The sequence below is a fragment of the Mixophyes fleayi genome, chromosome 6 (genome assembly GCF_038048845.1).
Source record: "Mixophyes fleayi isolate aMixFle1 chromosome 6, aMixFle1.hap1, whole genome shotgun sequence".
Classification (NCBI taxonomy): Eukaryota; Metazoa; Chordata; class Amphibia; order Anura; family Limnodynastidae; genus Mixophyes; species Mixophyes fleayi.
Window position 1 is genome coordinate 196430434 of NC_134407.1, and position 18949 is coordinate 196449382.

The 18949-nt window shown below is 41.1% G+C and overlaps 1 protein-coding gene across 1 annotated transcript in view; it reads left to right on the forward strand.

The window, feature by feature from the left end:
* The window catches only part of GRIN2C (glutamate ionotropic receptor NMDA type subunit 2C), a 36221-nt gene extending 17610 nt beyond the window's left edge, over nucleotides 1–18611 (forward strand). The window contains exons 11-14 of the mRNA XM_075178366.1: nucleotides 5958–6118; nucleotides 9052–9239; nucleotides 14248–14480; nucleotides 15315–18611. Coding sequence (XP_075034467.1) covers nucleotides 5958–6118; nucleotides 9052–9239; nucleotides 14248–14480; nucleotides 15315–16340 — 1608 coding nt within the window. The 3' untranslated portion in view covers nucleotides 16341–18611. The remainder of the gene's footprint in view (nucleotides 1–5957; nucleotides 6119–9051; nucleotides 9240–14247; nucleotides 14481–15314) is intronic.
* Nucleotides 18612–18949: the final 338 nt, after the last annotated feature.

Below are 18949 nucleotides of genomic sequence, written 5' to 3' on the forward strand. Positions count from 1 at the left end.
TGGCAAACAATAAGTTGATCCAAATCAATAAGATGATATGAACAAGCCGTCCGTGAGATTTTGTGATGTCGATGTGCCAGAGGTTGTATAAGTGTTGTATGCTTGAAACAATACCATATATCACCCATGTAGGTGCACTGTGCCATATGGACAGACCATACAGCCACATTCACATCAGTAATGCACATTTTTATAGAAGTTACAAAATGCTCTATTTGCAGCACGTCCAGCGGTACTATTACTTGGGTGATAGGATGTTAGTCCAATGATTAGCTCCCATTCCCTATATATAGTCTAATAACCAGTAAACCATTCTGAATGCAATGCACTGGCCAATCCAGAGGGGGCGATCAGGCAATCACCCACCCCCCCCCCCTCCCCCCAGCAGCAATCTTCCAATCTTTGAATTGCGGCTGAGAGGTCCAATCAAAGGGAAGGAGGGGGCGAGGCCAACCAATCAGAGTGAAGCAGGGTCATGACTATGCTAAATCTTTCCCCCTCTAAAGAAATGTACTACAAGGAGAATATATCGCACCAGGTGGACCTGACTTCTCCTAGATGGTTGATAAGTCTCAAGTATCATAAGGCTTAATATCAACCAACATTTTGTCAGCCATCATAGGAGTGGTGCACCCACACATAATCGTAAGAGAAGAAGTCAACACTGTGGATAGTAGACTTAGTACCACTCTCACTTTGGCACAGAAGGGGACTTTATAAACATTCAGCTGTTATTATTCAGTCAGCAGCGACTCCCAGTCTACTATCCACAGTGTTTTCCCAGACCTGCAGCAGTATATCTGATTATAGCATAGGAGACTGTGGCGCGTTATAGCAGTGTTTGTTTGCTAGCTTTAACAGTAATTTCTCTGGTTTCTCATTGCTATATCCATATTCTATTATTTCGCTAATCGTTTGTTTTGATTATCACACAGAAGACTTTCATGAGAATATTTTAATGCATACCAATAAAGTATGAAATATATTTTAAATGTATGGTCCTCTGAGTGCCCCAGAAACACTCATTTCCCCCCCTAAAGAAATGTCTAGGTCCGCCCCTGATACAATGTATCTAACTTCTTCAATGTGGAACTCGGATCAGTGCAAAACTTTAAAAGCCTCAATCAGCTTCAGTAGGAGTTTAATCACTTTTAGTGGTAAGTGTTGCAGATTAAGCTTCTATGTCCAAGTATCAACACGCAGGGCAAAAGTGTAGGATAAATTTTACCTTTTGACCACTAAAGGAAACTCACAACAAGGAGAATTAACTAAAAGAGATAGAACAGTACACTATCACAAAAAAAGAGACAACTGGCGATATAGCGCCACCTAGTGTCCCTCCAGTAAAGTCACTCAAGTAATACTTAGCCTGTAGCTGTTGTTATGCTCAACAACTGAGGCTTAGTCCACTATACCCATGTCTTTCCTGAGGCAGAGGGTTTTGTAAAGGTGTCTGCGATCGTGTCTTTAGTTGGACTGTACTGTAAGTCAAGGCCTTGTTCTTGTAGGCAAGGAAATGATACTTCATATCAATGTGCTTGGTTCTCGGGTTAACTTGCACTAGTGCAAGACATCCTTGGTTACCTTCAAAGATTTATGTCAGTTCTGCCTGCTGTTGTACTAGGTCAGTTACAGCTGTCTCCATCCTATCACCTCTTGACTTCATTATATTCTGCTTCTATTGAAGGAAGCATCACAGAAGATTCCTTTATGTTAGTCCACCTGATGGATCCTCTACAGAGTATAAACCCTTCTCGACACATCTGGTCAGGCTGCATTTACCAGCTGCTGGAACTATCAGCTGAAGGTCCACGGTTCATTATAAATAGCATATAACATTTTTTTACAGCACTCCAATCCATTTGGCTTGGCTTTGAGACTTTTCTTCAAAAGGTTCCTGGTGATTTTGAAATGTCAGGTCTGGTGACAGTGGCAGTGCAGAGCAATTTTAATTTTGCTTTTCTGTATTGTTGATTATCTGGTAGTGAAACGTCCTGGTTACTGTTTTCTTTTTTGTAGTTGGTTTCCATGGGATTGCTGACTGGTTTTGCAGCTTGCATCCTGAAATCCTCAATGATGCCCTGTATTTTGTGTCTTTCATTATAAAGACTGCTTTTCTCCTGACAAAGTCCCCCTCTATGAACACATCATTTATTTTTGCAATTCCATGCTCTCGCTACCTGCTTCAGACCATATATACTGGATTTGCATGCAAGGTCTGGTCTTCTAGAGTCCTTTAATTTTTGGTGGTTGTTCCATGAAAATTTACTTTTTTTGACCATCTTTACTGCTTCTGAAAGATGAGCTATGTATTCCCAGGAAGTGATTTCACATTTACTAACCGCACTTGCATTGTATGAGATGCATACAGGTGGTTTGTGCTTTTCCCTTGTTGAACTCCTTTCTTCGTCCTTTGTTCTCAACTGTGTGCTCTCATCCATGGTGTCAGATTTTGTACTGAACTTATAAGGGATATAGATCGGCCAACCGGCGTCCCACGCAGTGAGCTAATAAAGAAAGACTCCGAGACTGAAAAACTATGTATAATAAACTTCCTTCCCCCTCTCCTTTAACTACCCTCATCTTGTACTGCCTCCTGTCTCGCCCCCTGCCCCCTCCTTTCCCTGAGTGGCTACCTGCACTGCTCAGGTGTAACAAATTATGACGGACTCCGTTGTCTGTACCTCCCTTTCTTCATGTCACTTGCATTTGGCCACCTAGCGACCATCCTCCCTTATTCCTATTCGGCGCTATTGTTGCTCCTACAATTCCGTTTTGTTCAGGAGATGCAGTTGTGGTCTGTTTCATGTTGGGTTCTTCCTCTTTACCTAGTGAGACCTTCACATCATATCTTAGATCTTCAACAAAAGTAACACATAGGGCAGGTGTGATGCATTACAGAGGCAGCGATCTTCATTACGGACGGGTATGATGGATAGACCCCCAGGAAACGTTTATACCTGTGCCTAAACATGAGTGCTGTTTGTTCAGCAGCAATTCAAAACGCAGCAATGTCCAAAACTCGAGAAAGTCAGGCATGCCTGATTTGCCCTTGATATACCCTTCTCAATTGTAAAGAAATATCTACCACTAATGTGTTAAGTGGTGCTGTGGAATTTAGGAGGAGGGAAGGATAAGAGAGGTGGAAGAAAATGCAGAACGAATAAAGACAGTAAATCGAAATCCAAGTAAAGTGGATGGAGAATAGCTAAATGAGGCAGACAGAGGGAAAACTGAGAAGAACAGAGATAAAAGGCAGGTTGCACCATTCCTGGGAGGGGTGAAAAACCAAGACATTCCTCATTATGTTTGTGATTAAGCTCTCATTAACACATGTTGTTAATTGTCAGGCCTGTGCAGGCTGCTATTATCTTGCCTGCTGCTGCAGGATCGTGAATGTTGATACATCAGTGTGCAGATTGCGTAGGGGGAACATGATGATAAAATTAAAAATGCAACACAGGTGTCTTGTATATTTATGAGGGGGAAGCATAAGGATGTTTAACTGGGTAATGTTCCCAAAGGAACACTGTAGGTTGGGCTTCCTGGGTGTAAATGCAATGGCATTACATAGAAAGTATAGCATACTTTGGTTCTCATGTAACAGTGCCCCATATGGTGCAACACACTTCCAATCGTGTAAACTATGGGAAGTGTGATGTAAAATATAGATCAGGGTGTTATAAAGGTAGCATGGTTTTGGAAAATATAGGGGCATGGTGTTATAAGTGTAGTGTTGTACAATAGAAGGGTGCTGTGTTACATAAATATATGGTGAGTAAGGAAATATTTATGTAAAGTACAGTGATATATGGGAAGGGAATGGGATAGGTTGTAACGGCATAGTGTCACACATCGGAGTCCGGCTGTTACTTTCGAACCCTCGGTCCGGTGCGGTCTCTTTGCTCTTCCCCTCTGCTCCAAGACCCTGTGCCACAATCCTACTCTGTACAACAGGAGGCGCATGGCCCTTTAAGAGCTGCCTGTCATTTGGTACAGTTTATGCTCATGATTATTGCTGACCTGGCTTGTTCTGACGCTCCTTTCATATCCTGATTGGGCATCCTGCAGTCCGTCTGTGTACCAGTCCTAACTACGTTGACCAGTCTCTTCTTGCTGTTGGATACCAGCTCCTAATGCTTGGAGACAGCGCAGAACCCACATGCAGCAAAGAACAAACCTCCTGGTGGGGGGGTTCTGGCAAAAACTCGGAGTTTGCTAGACTCTGCGCCTCTGTTACTGCCGGCGCTAATTAAAGCTGATGAAAAAGATTCCACTAGACTTGCAACACATAGTAAAATATAGGGGTACAATGATACATTGTAAGTATAGGATCCTCCCCCTACAGGATCCTTTTCAAACTCCTTACCACCATTTACAAAGCTCTCTCCCAGTCTACTGCCCCCTATATCTCTAACCTCCTCACCATTCACATCCCTGCCCGCTCCCTGCGCTCGGCTAATGACCACCGCCTCTCCTCCACTCTGATCACCTCTTCCCACTCCAGAATCCAAGACTTCTCCCGAGCTGCCCCCCTGCACTGGAATGACCTCCCTCGTTCCATCCGTCTCTCTCCCAATCTGGGCTCCTTCAAACGGGCAATTAAAACTCACCTGTTCCTGAAAGCCTACCAACCATCCACTTAACCCCTCATCTACTCTGCTCGCTCTCTCCTCTCTCCCCTGGCCCCTCTTTTCTCTCCCCCTTGCTTCACTGGCTCCCTTTTGTGCCTGATTTTGTTTACCCTCTCTTAGGATGTAAGCTCATATGAGCAGGGCCCCTCCTCCCACTCCATATGGCTGCCCGGAGTTTCTGAAGTATTGGTACTTTGTGTTTATTGTTCTGTACTGTCTCACCCTGTGTGGTCTACTGTTTGTACCGTGTACGGTGCTGCGGAAACCTTGTGGCGCCTAACAAATAAATCATAATAATAATAATATAGTGTCCTAAAATCTAGGGTTACAATGTGATTTGGGAAGTGTGGTATTGTGAAATACAGAGGCACAGTGTTACATAGCAAGTAAAATATAGGGGAATGATCTTCTCATATTTTCTGTGCTGTAAATCAACAACGTTTTACAAATAAATTGGATGGATCAGTAAGTAAGGATTGTACCTAGTTAAGGTGTGCAGTAAGGACTCATACACATGGGTGTTTTTCATACGCCCATGGTACACCCTATCTCAGCCGAGCTCACCCTATGCACTGGCAGTACACATGAGCGAAGGCAGGACAGGTCATGGATACTATGGAATAGTACATGCTGCATTTCCGATCATTCCGGGGTCACTCTGATTGCAGTGTACTTTTAAGTGTTTCATAATCTCTATTCTAAGTGCCGACTAAGCAGTGAATGCAGCATCACCAGCACTTCTCATAGGATGAGAACTGCATAAATAAAGCTCCTGTGTGTACATGACCTAAGGAGGCATGATATTAGAAGCGGCCAGACTCAGCCTGGAAGAAATGGCAACACCAGGTAGAGCTTGCATGCGGGTATAAATGTAGTTACACATTTCTTTAGTTTAAGAACCATGGGCCTGATTCATTAAGGATCTTAACTTAAGAAACTTCTTATTTAAGTCTCCTGGACAAAACCATGTTACAATGCAAGGGGTGCAAATTAGTATTCTGTTTTGCACATAAGTTAATTACAAATACTTGATAGCTTATTTGTACACTGAAATTTAAAGTTGATATTTGTGTGATACATGAAAAAACAGTCAGTATTTAACTTATGTGCAAAACAGAAAACTAATTTGCACCCCTTGCATTGTAATGTGGTTTTGTCCAGGAGACTTAAATAAGAAGTTTCTTAAGTTAAGATCCTTAACGAATCAGGCCCCATGTTCTAATATATACGTTGTACTTGCATTTTCTGATCATATTCACATGTATAGCGCATTCAGTACTTTGTATTTTCTCAATTTTATCCTCAATTTTTCTGTGTCAACAGTTCCAGAAGCCCCAAGAGCACTACCCGCCGTTCCGATTTGGAACTGTCCCAAATGGGAGCACGGAACGTAACATCCGCAGTAACTATCCTGACATGCACAGTTACATGGTGCGCTACAACCAGCGATCAGTGGAAGATGCTCTGGCAAGCTTGAAGACAGGGTGTGTACTACTTTACGAGCCACGTTTAGCAATGAGTTTATCTAGTCGCAGAAGCAACTATACAAATATACTTTGTTATTGCTAGCACTTTAAGGTCCAAAAGTTTACAACCATCCTTTATTTATTTCCTGTTCCCCCCTAAATGCAGTCAGACTGCGCTGTGTACGTAAAAGCAGCCACTGCAACAAGACTTCAAGGATAATTCCGCCAAAAACGAAATATGTAATTTCAGGTGGAATTCCTATATATAGACATGATTGCAAAGTATTACTTACCTTTAGTCCTATGTTCCACCTGATCTGGTGGGTTACTGATGTTTGCCACAGTCCAGCGATGCTCTTATGTCTCTGCCAACAAGAGCTATGAGAGCATTCACTAGTGTAGCAGACATTGGTAGACTTTTTTACTTAAAGCAGCATGTTGTCTCTCTATAACACATTGCTTTCAGGAGCAAGAAGAACATAGCTAGACTGTGGCAGACACTGGGGGAATTGTCAGATCACATGGAATGTCCCCAAGTAACATTATGCATTAATGTTTCATGTTTGGAACTGAAAATTCCGTTTTGGAAGGCATTACCCTTTAATCCAACTAGTCCTATACAAAACAGCTTAACAGAAGCTCTATTCCGTTTTATTGATTATGATTGGATGGATTCTGTCCTTCATATACACAGCAATGTCCACTGCCTGGTTTTCAAGTGACAGAGGATTCCTTGGGGGCAGGGCTTGTTTAATGGCTGTGCAGGACTTAATGATGCGGGTTGTTAAATAGTTGACAAACTCTTTAAGTATGAATCATATTTCTTATAGCCATTCAAAGGAAAACTACCACAGGATAACAATACTGTACAAAACTTGAAACAAAGAGGCATTAATGTTCTGTTCCCCACAGCATGTAGAAATTGATACACATCATATACACATGGAGCTTGGTTCCAATACAGATTGTTCAGCTGAATGCTTTGCTTTTCCATAGCATTAACTGCTGACATGCAAAAATACCTGAGCTATAATGGGACCAGATAATGTGTATTTCATATGTGTTTAGTTTTAAATGAACATACTCTGGAAACAGCACTTAGAAAATGCACATAAAAGACACTAATTGCAACACCTCTCATAGCAGAGAACAGTGATGTTTCGAACCAACATATCTTTTTGACACGGCACGTGCACAGAAAAAAAGATAGGGTGCAGCAATTAATTGTCCAATCACCGGTCACAGTGTATGATCACCAAGAGCATCTCTGCCCCGCAAAGGTGTGTCAATATGTATTCTGCACTGTAAAGCAAATAGAATTGTTTAATTCATACTATGTATATGTGGCAGCATTGTGTATTAATAATCAGTGACAACCCTGCTATATATGCAAAGAGATGACTTTCTGAGTTCTAGTTTGAAATGCAGTATTTTTCCAAGCATGCATCGTACTCCCCTTATATTTCATCTTGGAACGCTGAAACACCTTCTGGGGCAAGGAATGCTCGTAATGATCACACACTTGCGTCTCTGACTGCTAATTAAATAATTATTTACTGTTCCTTGTATATATATTGCCATTTATGAACCATCTTGGAAAATGAACATTTCTGGTCTCTGCTTTATGAGGTATCATAATTACCATCTTTACGTTCATTATTGGAGTTATGATTCTACTTGTTGTCATTGGTATGAGGGCTTTGGCAGTAGGTATGAACTAGAGATGCTCAGGCTCGGTTCCTCGAGAACCGAACACACCCGAACTTAGAGGATCCAAGTACCAAGCCGAGCCGGCTCGGTTCTTTCGCGGGCCCTCTGAATCGAAAACGAGGCAAAACGTCATCTTTACGTTGTCAGATCTCGCAATTTTTTAATTCCTTTTTAAGCTCAAACATAACGGTGAGCCCAAGGACAATTCCATCTTACACCATTTTTCTTTTCTGCCACTGCGTGTGCCAATGTGTCCTAGATGTGCTTGGAACTGCCGTGTGTTTGAGTCATTGCTCTGTCGCTTACCAACCAGCCAGATCGCTGCAGTATATGTCCGAAAGTGTATGAAAATAATATTGTGATCTGTGAGGTGGTCAAAATTGACTGCAAATGACTTGAAATTAGTGTTATTGAGGTTAATAATAATGTAGGAAAAAAAGAAAAGAGCAAAAATATGTGATTTTAGCATATTTTAGGATTTTTTCTAAAAAATCCAAAACCAAAGCCAAAACACACGAAGCTAATCCAGATCCAAAACCAAAACCAGTTCACGGGAGTCAGTGAGCATCTCTAGTATGAACCTGGTACCTGGTGACCTGAATGTCTCTAAGGATGAGTGCTGATTATATGTGACCATTTAACCTGTTTTATCTCATCCTATTGTACTGGATTATCTTATCCCGTACAATAGGCTTTTCAGCTCCAGTCTAAAGCATGATACCGATTAAACTAAAGATTACCTTCATTTAGCCACCCGCCATCATTAAATACCTGCTGGATAGCTTCCCCTATCTTATCCCAATGGTGAATTATCAGCCTAGCTTCTTCTTAAGCCGAATGCTCAATCCTAGGGGGGGATTTAATTAGCCACTAAGTGTCGCCAGACATCACCGTGATGTCCGGCTACACGCATTGCCGACTAATACGGTATAGAGTGTGCGCTCATTTTCTCCTCATATCTCTATTTGATGCAAGAGAAAATGAAAGGTGATTTGCATAAAACTGCGCTGTGATATGTCTCTGCGGACTGTTCCAGGGACATATTGCGGCACATTGCGCTGAATTGAATTTAACGTCTCAACATATTGGTTATGTTCTAAACAATTGTTGCTTTAATAGATCTGTTACAATGACTCATGTTTCTAGTATTGATAGGTCTTGCACATATATTAACCTAAATATCTTTCCCTCTTGACAACTTTCATAGTCAATAACTTTGTCCTTCTTGTGTTTCCTGGCAGAAAGTTGGATGCCTTTATCTATGACGCAGCAGTACTGAATTACATGGCAGGCAAGGATGAAGGGTGTAAATTGGTGACCATTGGAAGTGGAAAAGTCTTTGCTACAACTGGGTATGGCATAGCTCTGCAGAAGAACTCCCGATGGAAGCGTCCCATTGACCTTGCACTGTTGCAGTTCCTAGGAGATGGTAAGCAGGCACAAGAGATAATGCCACCAGTATTGTTTATCGGCTGCTGATCATGCACAATTATATGCAGAATGTAGTCATTGTAATCAGAGCCGTAACTTAAAATTCTAGCGCCTGGGGCGAGAAAGTCAAATGCCGCCCCCCTAGCCCTCAATTTTAAACAAATGAACCTAAAATATACCTAAACTGCGCCCCCCTTCAGCGTTGCGCCCTGGGCGGTCGCCCCTATCGCACAGCCCTGGTTACGGCCCTGATTGTAATATGCATATTTTGGAAGAGAACAGAGAAATGCACTGTCGCCACATACTACATTGAGCTTCTGCTGTGAAAGTAGTAGCTTGTCTCTGCCTATTAGCACCCAGGAACCTTCTACTTGTTTTCCAACAGTGACCTGTGAGCAAAAGTTGTATGAGAATGATCATTGCACTGATCTGATGGTTGTGAAAGTGTTGTGTAGAGTGTGAATAACATTCATAATCATCGTTAGCATAAACTGACCGACTTTATGTACTTTATACAATTTTGTGAAGAAAAATTAATGTTCATGCCATTGGAATTTGTATAAACTAAGAAAAGTATCCAAACACAGCACCGACTTATATGTCCACAGGTAGCTTCACACACAAGAAGCTATATATTTATCCCATACAACAATAAATACAATATAAACATAGCACACAACCAGCACAGTGTACTAATATAGCATTAGCACACTGTAAATTGCTCCTATTGAGTCAAGATTAAAAGGGATATTGTTGGGACCAAAAAAAAATCCAAAATAAAAAAATATAAAATACATAGAAATCGGAGAGAATAATTAACACTACATGGCAACTATACCATTTAAAAATACATTTACATACAGGTTTGGCATCTGTAAAGAAGTACGTTTCACAAACAAAACACACAGACCTGATTTTGGCAGCCTTGAATCCAGACATCTGCTTTGTACTCTAGCCACATGGACTGGGGTCTGATCTTTACAGTAGCCACATGTACTGGGGTCTGATCTTTACACTAGCCACATGTACTGGGGTCTGATCTTTACAGTAGCCACATGTACTGGGGTCTGATCTTTACACTAGCCTCATGGACTGGGGACTGATGTTTACACTAGCCACATGGAATGGGTTCTGATCTTTACACTAGCCACATGGACTGGGGTCTGATCTTTACACTAGCTATATGGACTGGGGTCTGATCTCTACACTAGCCATACGACTTGGGGTCTGTTCTTTACAGTAGCGACATGGACTGGGGACTGATGTTTACACTAGCCACATGGAATGGGGTCTGATCTTTACACTAGCCACATGGACTGGGGTCTGATCTTTACACTAGCCACATGGACTGAGGTCTGTTCTTTACACTAGCCACATGGACTGAGGTCTGCTCTTTACACTAGCCACATGGACTGGGGTCTGCTCTTTACACTAGCCACATGGACTGGGGTCTGCTAAAATGTGACAAGAAGTTTGGATTTTAAACCACATCTACATAACCCTTTGTATGCTGGCTGGAAAGCTGCAGGAGAACGTTAGGCAATATTAGTAAGCATAATAGAAAAGCAATATGCCAGAGCTCAGCCTCACATGCATTTTTTAGTAGACCAACTGCATGGCAATATAAATGCACTATATGGATAGTTGTCAGCACTTATTGCTGTCAGTACAAAAGTGAATATATTTAGCACAATAAAAATATGAGGTATTGGTTTATATTTTGGCTGGAACTATCCACCAATCAGAGGGCAGAATCTGTCTAATGGGTATGGCAGCAAAGCTAAAACTCTACTTCTACTCCAGTGCGTGGGTTGGGAGAAAGAGTGGGACTGCAAGAGGAGTAAGTAATGTACCTGGGTCATGATCAGAGATCTATGTCTGATTTTAGCACCTAGAGAGATTAGAGGGGAGGGGGGTCTGTAGATATAAAGCGAACAAATATTAGAAGGATGAACTGTATCTTGTACTTGAGTTTTATCTACTAATAATTAAATAGCACAACATTTTAGACTTTATATAATAATTTATTAATCTTACTGCTATTTCACTTGCCTGCACATAAAATATCTTCTGAAGTCTGTGCCATATTGAGTGACTTTAGGGGCCGGGTTACAAAAGCTACCAAGATTTTAGGGGGCTGCTTTTTTTAGTGCCCTCCAGCACATGCTTGTCATTGAACAGTAGTATGCATTGTGTTTTGACCAGTGGTCTCTAGAATGCTCCTTGTATTTTATAGACGTAACAAGTATGCTCTGTATTGTACATACAGTAGGTCACTAGAAAGCTATCTGTATTATATATAGGTCACCAGAATACTCTCTGTATTGTATAGATATTACTAGAATGCTAGAATGCTCTCTGTATTGTATAGAGGTTAATAGAATGCACTCAGTATTCTATAGAGATTACTAGAATGCTCTCTGTGTTGTATGGCGGTCAGTAAAGTACTCTGTATTGTATGGTGTTGACTATAATAATATCTGCATTAAATACTAGTCAGATGGAGATGTGTTGTATTTGCTTATAGTTATTTCACATAATGTGTTGTATATTGTATTAACTATATAAATCTACACCCATATTAGGCAAAACATGTCTTTTGCAGTTTTCATCACTCCTATCTTTCCATTGTGGTGCGCTATTAGAAGAGCCTGGACCACTTGCTTTTTTTGTTACCCCAGGCCAAAAGTTTCCAGCCCTTGGTGTCAATGCAGTGCATTTGTCTATGTGTGTAAAGTATAATTCCACCCTGCCCCAAAAGATTTCTTACCTATGATTTGTTATTCATGAACCGGTGGGTAGCCTGATGTCTTGTGTGCATTCTCCACTGCTCCACTTGTTCCTGTTAGCGCCATTTGATAGTATGTCGTCATTGGTTATCATGCTGCCCGTCTAAAGAAAAAAACACTGGGCATGAGAGTCACACGATGTCTGTGTTTTTCAGACAGGCAGCATGCTGACCCCCACCTACACACTGCCAGCAGCAATATTTTGGTACAGGTTTTTACTTTTGACATTCCACCCACAATGAAAACTAATCCTTTAATGCAGTATCTCTGTATTAGTGCAGCATTTGTGTCCCTGGGATGGAACAGTTACCATACAGGAAGTTACTCCTTTGCAGAGCAGGTGCTGTCTGGTTGTATAAACTGTATGACACTTTGCCTTCTATGCAAATGTCATGCAATTGTATTGCAACGAACCCCCAGTGCTGTGAGGCAGCAATGCAACCACTGTATCAAGATACATTTTTGCAATGCTGTCTTATAGAAAAACTAAACAGAAACTTTTAATTTTGTTTATAGCTACTAAATATGTTTCAGTCATTTTTGAGGCTTCTGCCTATTTAACATGTTATTTAAATAAGTGTTCATCAGCGTGGAACTACATCACTGCAGGGTGTCCAGCAAATGCCATGTTCCCCTCCTGGATTTTATTTTACTCAGCTCATGAATCTCGCAAGAAAATAATATTTTCCTCTATTTATAACAATTAAGACAGCATCCACCTTAAATTCACTATGACTGGAAGGGTTTCACTTTTTTTCTGACCAAATCCATGAAAAATGTTTGCATTGCTTTCATTTAGTTGGTAATGACTTTTTTTAATTCTCAATCTAAGTGTTTTTTTCCCCCCCCAGAAGATATAGGGGTATATTTACTATGTGGTGGTTCTGTAAAGGTTCCGGGAATTGGCGGTTCTAGGCAACCACCGCATAGTAAATATACCCCATAGTGTGTGATTTTGGTAACATGTTGGAATAAATATATATATTTTATTTTTTTACAAAAGGGGGGAAATAACTGTTACTTTCAGGCCATTTGTACAACCCCATCATCATAATCGTCATCATCATCATCATTTATTTATATAGCGCCACTAGTTCCGCAGTGCTGTACAGAGAACTCATTAACATCAGTCCCTGCCCCATTGGGGCTTACAGTCTAAATTCCCTAACATACACACAGAGAGAGAGACTAAGGTCAACTTGATAGCAGCCAATTAACCTACCAGTATGTTTTTGGAGTGTGGGAGGAAACTGGAGCACCCGGACGAAACCCACGCAAACACGGGGAGAACATACAAACTTCACACAGATAAGGCCATAGTCACAAATTCAACTCTTGACCCCAGTGGTGTGAGGCAGAAGTGCTTACCACTGAGCCACCGTGCTGCCCCAGACATTTAGCACAGCATTTATTGAGCTAGGTATAGCCATATCAAATATGTGTACTTTATTGAAGGTCTGACAAATTAAAGGGCCCATGAAGAAAGGTATTTATTGTGTTTTTACATTCTTTTTCCTCTTTTTATACTGCAAATGTACACAGGTTCAAATCGGCTTTGAGCAGAAAACTTTATAGGACTAAGAGTGTATAAGACCAGAGTGCGTGGACAACAATTGTGTGTTTAGAGCCTTACTTTGTGTGACATTAAAGCAGTTTTAATTTAGAATGTGGCACATGCATGCAGAATCCATCAGTGGCAACATAATGATATGTAGTCATACTGTGCTAGAGATTGGGTTGTGGTGAGACTGGGACAGCTTTTTAAACTTTTGTTAGAAATTCTAATTTATATATTTTTTATTTAATTTTTTGTATTATTATTTATCCATGTTTTTCCTGCACTTTTACAGCTGTATAAGATCACTATGGTTAGTGATCTATTTACCGCTGAACTACAGGGAAGACCTAGATTCTCCCTTGTCCATGGCCAGCTCTCTTTCTATTTGAAGTCTAGTAAGCACCACATCTAACATAGTGTTTAATGCTCTTGTACCCTGGAACAAAATCAAACCACATTACACTGGAACCAAAGACGGTCACTGACTGTCCCATTCCAACAATAGAAAGAGTGGAGTTTTCAAACCACAACTATCTCCATTGCCTCTTCATCTGTCTAATTAGGTCAACCCAACAGTACATGGGTAGTCTGGAACTTAATAAAGTTAGGAAATAATGCTTTGCTCATTTATAATAATTCAGTGATTTGTTTCTTTTAAGGTGACACTCAGCGGCTGGAAACGGTCTGGTTATCGGGTATATGTCAAAATGAGAAAAATGAAGCAGTGAGCAGTAAACTGGACATTGATAATATGGCTGGAGTCTTCTACATGCTATTGGTGGCTATGGGGCTGAGTCTTCTGGTCTTCTCTTGGGAGCACCTTGTGTACTGGAGAATGAGACACTGTGTACCCAGCTCTTGTATAGAGCAAAGCCTGCTCGGAATCAGCCGGGTAAGATGGATAAGGAATGAGGAGATTATTAGAACCGTGTTAGCCACATGAAAGCAAGTTGATGAGTGGCAGAAAGTGAAGAATGGAGGAAGTGAGCTGTAACCTGCTATACTGTCTTTATATAGTCAGACAAGTTGTTGCAGATGAGTACAGTAAAATCCCTCTTAAAAAAAAAAGAAGGTAATGCATTTGTAACAATCAGGATTATCCTGCAGCGCCAGATAATGAAGGATTCTATTCTATCTTTACTATAGGCATTGTGGGTAGAATTATGCACATCCCTTCTTACTTGTCCCGTAGTACAATTAAGTTTATTAAACAGCATAGATGCAGTCAGAGATGCAGGACCACAAATCCAACTCATATGCTGCCATTCTGATCTTATTGGATTTGTCCAATGCAAAATATGGACCAATAGCATTAGCTTCGTAGGGCTTTACAAGTCCAGTAAAGTTGTGGTTGACTAAATGATCCTAGAAGTCATCTATAGTAAGTAGTATTGCAAAAAGATACTCATGATTGATCAATTATCAATTGACATTGTCCCATAGAGACTTACAAATCCATCCTGACCCCTAGGCCAACTGTGAATACTATAGAGTACACTGTAGATACAGCTAGATATCCAGAGCCATAATAGAAAATAATTACAACTTGAGGTCTGCTAAGTGGCAACAGAGAATGGTTTCACAGATATAATAATTCAAGACATTCTGTTGGCTAGTAGAAATATATTGAATTCTATAGGCTATCTACAAATTCTACTCACCAACTAAGACCACCAATTGCTTTTAAATATTTGAATTTTCTCACTACTGTTCTTAAATTTCGTAGGGGATTTACAGTTGTTTTCGAGGCGTTCAGAGTCCGTCCCGCGGTCCTACATGTCCCGACCCTGATGTGACAGGCACTCCGGTACCAGTGAATGTTTTAAGAGTACTACAGACAGCGAGGGATCTGGTTTCCTCCTCCGGTGTCGGGGGGTCCCTGGAGACTGCATCTCATGCGCTACGTACTTGGAGACAGCGAAGTGAAAGTCTGCAAGCCGCTTTCTCTTTGCAGGGCTCACAACAGCAAGCACAGACCATTTCTTCTCCTCAATGTGGAGTCATTGCAAAACCTGTAGGAACTGCAACTCATACACCCAGTGGACCACTTCCTTCCCCTACATTACGATCTTCTCAAGCTCCATGCTCTCTAGAGGGTGAAATAGAGCCCAAGACGACAACAATAAATACCTTTCTATGTCAGGACACCATCCCACAAATATCCCTTATCTCACAGAATGGAAGTGCCCTGGGGGAAGAACTAGGCACTGGCAGTGGCCACTGTGCACTGAACAAAAGACTGGATCCAGTGCAGAGACCACCTAATACTTCCACAGCGGCCACTCTGCACTGTAGTGCTTGGTTTCCATCCCCTATTCCCAGGCGGGTATCAAGAAAGCCTTTCCTGTTGTGTGATTCTCTTCACAGAGAGGACTGGAGGCTGCACCAAAATTGTGATGGACCTTCTTATTGTTCTCTTCCTCATACCTCCCAAGTTTGTCCTTTCTGCAGCAGTTCCGCTATGAAGCATAGCGGAGACAGATGGATTAGCCCTGCTTTCTGTAAGTCCTCGCAACGTGAAGCAAGTTTGAGGGGGACAGTCTCCACACGTGCCATACCACCAACCTTGACCCCCAGAGACACACAATCCCTTATTAGCATGGCATCTCTAGGGAGGACTGTGTGCTACACTCAGATGGGGAGTATTAGGAACCCTTCACCATTGTCAGTAGGGACTTTTACAGATGACAGAGCAAGAACCCACAATCCTGCCGAAACATGGAGGAGAATTAGCTGGGAATCAGAAGTGTGACATTTTGAGAAGAGAAAAAGAACTGTTATTACAAATTGTGGCAATAAGTACTGTTCCACAGTTAATGGATCCTATACAACTGATCATGCTCAGGTACAGAAGGTATATATAGGTCTTTGATGAATTTCTCGATACTTATGAGAAAAGTTTTCAGTCGTGTTATCATGGAGTTCAATGTTTTATCATATTGTCACTTTACATTAAAGTCAACAAGAAACTTTAATCATAAGTAACAGCAGTATAGAATGTTGAATTATACAAGCCCCACGTGAGACAATTGAGGGCCCAGAATATAGAGATGCTGCATCTATTCAATCTGGTCATCAGTCACCATCGTCCACATAAAGGCTATTTTTACTGTGATGATTTGGCCAAGGACTTTCATCTGCTAATTAAGCTATAGCAAGTGGGATGTATATTGCTGTACGTATCTGTAGAAAGTCATTATTCTGTGATAAACAGGAGACAGATTGTTACATATTCTTCATTATTCTACAAAAGGATAAAAAAATGCATATATGTGTATATTGGTACCAATGGTAGAGATGTCCCTTCTTAAAGGACCATACAATCTAGTACTGCCAGGAAGCAAGAGGAACATTTTGGAGGAAGAGTTGAGCCAATTGAAGTGTGGGTTGTTACACAGTGTGGGCCTGTCTCACAGGTGGAGGCTGTATTAAACTAAGTGAAGGAGTATGACTATGTCAGACATTGGGTAATAGTAGAGCGCTCTATCTCAGCTAGGGCAGCGGTCCCAACAGAGCCCATTCACGTTGTGCTACATGTTGTATATCAGATGCACCCTGCTCTCAATGAGTTCAAAGCGCAAGTTTAGCATTCAGATTAGTTATCTTTATAGTGACCGCCAACTGGCCGTGGACACAGCTGACTGCACCTGATGAAACAGGTTCTTTTACCCAATATGTACATAGCATAAGTGAGCCTAATGTCTGCGTATGTTAAGTGAGAATGGATCTGTCATCTTCGAAGTGTAAACTGTGGTTGATTACAATATGAAGATTTTGCTACTGTCCATTCTAAAGGAAGAACATTTCACATAAAATAATACTAAATCATGCTGTTCACACAGTGGCTATATTAAGGATAATACCTATCTGGTTATTTTATGCACCAAAGTTATTACTAGCTAAGCAAACCAGAGAACTAAAACAGAGCAGCCCCGTATTAGGAGATAAGGTGACTTTAGAGTTCCCAGAAGTTCCACAGAGCTCACACCCTTTTCCCATCTTCCTTTCCCCATACACCGTAACCTCCTCTCCCATGCAGCCTTGGTTTGTCTTGCTTCAGGCCAAAGACTGATTATAGACAACTGGACTACGCTGAACTGGATATAATCGAACAGATGGTCAAGCCAGTCTTGCACTAGCCTTAGTGAAAGAATACAGATGCAGCCTAGCCCAAATCATTAGCAGACAGAGATATCAGTCATAGAGAAGCTTATTTTTATATTTATAGTTTATTTAACAGTTTTCTATTTTTATTAATTTCAATGTAAACTAATCTAGATATTTACATTTTTGGAAAGATTAAGTGTAGCATACCTAATATTTGAGTATCTGGCATCAGGACAATGGGATCATAAAAAGGAGTTTGGTCATATCACGATGGAGGCATGGTTATATCACAATGTGGTTATGGTCACGTCACGATGGGGGGTGGTCACTCCCCCAGAGGGCTGCCTAGTGCTATGAAGAACTAGACTGACCCTTTGGAACTGCCCTTACCCTCCAAACGCTGCAGCAGGCACCAGTAGCAGTTAAGCGCAATCATTCACTGTTGTTCCCAACATTTCCACCCACGGGACAAACATGCCCACGGGTGGGACAGAGCCCTAATATCGGAAATGTCCTGACGAAATCAGGACAGTTGGGCGGTACATTGTAGTAGCAATAGAAAAAAAATACATACAAAAATTCCATTAACATGGAGTTCCAGGCTTGCCCGAGTCCTAGCTCAGTATCCCAAACAGGCTCGGAAGTTATATGTAAAGTTCATAGTTAGCAGCCAAACTATCATATGTGCCATACTGTATACCAAACATCCCCAAGCAACCTGGGAGATAAACACCGCTCCAGGAAAGTTAGTCTATGGATAAAAAAAAATCTTTCACAGTAGAAAGTCAGTAAATAGGATTTGTAATAGTGCTACAAATGAAGGATGTCTTTGTGATACACATACATGTGTATCCTAAAGATCCATACATATGTATCCTAGAGATTATGGGCCTGATTCATTAAGGATCTTAAATTAAGAAGTTTCCTATTTAAGTCTCCTGGACAAAACCATGTTACAATGTAAGGGGTGCAAATTAGTATTCTGTTTTGCACATAAGTTAAATACTGACTGTTTTTTCATGTAGCACACAAATACTTGATAGCTTATTTGTACACTGAAATTTAAAGTTGATATTTGTGTGCTACATGAAAAAACAGTCAGTATTTAACTTATGTGCAAAGCAGAAAACTAATTTGCACCCCTTGCATTGCAACATGGTTTTGTCCAGGAGACTTAAATAAGAAACTTCTTAATTTAAGATCCTTAATGAATCAGGCCTTATGTTTCTGAACTGTGCCGCACGGTACTGGTCC